The sequence below is a fragment of the Meleagris gallopavo genome (genome assembly GCF_000146605.3).
Source record: "Meleagris gallopavo isolate NT-WF06-2002-E0010 breed Aviagen turkey brand Nicholas breeding stock chromosome 12 unlocalized genomic scaffold, Turkey_5.1 Chr12_random_7180001957622, whole genome shotgun sequence".
NCBI lineage: Eukaryota > Metazoa > Chordata > Aves > Galliformes > Phasianidae > Meleagris > Meleagris gallopavo.
This window is the reverse complement of record NW_011098169.1, coordinates 12,666-13,366: the sequence shown is the minus strand read 5'-3', so window position 1 is coordinate 13,366 and position 701 is coordinate 12,666. Positions and strand designations below refer to the sequence as shown.

At 67.9% G+C, this 701-nt stretch overlaps 1 protein-coding gene across 1 annotated transcript; it reads left to right on the top strand.

Annotated features, from left to right (window-relative positions):
• Positions 1-13: 13 nt before the first annotated feature.
• On the top strand, positions 14-363 carry LOC109364189 (copper chaperone for superoxide dismutase-like; the record flags this gene model as incomplete). The annotated part of the gene is made up of 1 exon (XM_019610803.2): positions 14-363. A coding segment is annotated over one exon (333 nt), but the record flags the coding sequence as incomplete, so codon positions are not given.
• Between the last annotated feature and the right edge of the window lie 338 nt (positions 364-701).

Sequence of the window (701 nt, the reverse complement as noted above, 5' to 3'; positions counted from 1 at the left end):
CCCCCCATAATTTCCAGGCGTGCAGCTGCTGGAGCTGCGCCCCGAGACGCAGACGGTGCTGCTGGAGGCCCAGCTCGGATCCGAACGTGTGAAGGAGCTGCTGGAATCCAGCGGGCGCCGCGCGGTGCTGCGGGGTCTGGGGGTCCCCGGGGGTCCCAAAGGAGGCGACACAACGGCGGCGGTGGCGGCGCTGTCCGGCGCCGGAGCCGTGAGGGGTTTGGTGAGATTCCTGCAGGTTTCTCCTCAGCTCTGTTTGGTGGATGGAGTCATCGATGGGCTGCGGCCCGGCCCGCATGGGCTGCACGTGCACGAGTTTGGGGATACGTCCCAGGGCTGTGACAGGTAGGGGGGGGTTGGGGCACCTCAGTGGGGACAGGGGGACCCCGAAAGGGGATAAGGACCCCCCCGTGGGACTCGGAGACCCCCCTGAAAGGAGAAGGACGTCCTGGGGGGAAGGGGACCCTCCAGTAAAGGACAAAGAAGCCTCAGTAGGGACAGGGACCCCCCAATGGGGGACAGGGACACCCCAATGGGGACAGGGACCCCCCAATGGGGGACAAGGACCCCCCAATGGGGGACAGGGGCACCCCAGTAGGGACAGGGACCCCCCAATGGGGACAGGGACCCCCAGTGGAGGCAGGGGCACCCCAATGGGGACAGGGGCACCCCAATGGGGACAGGGGCACCCCAGTAGGGACAGG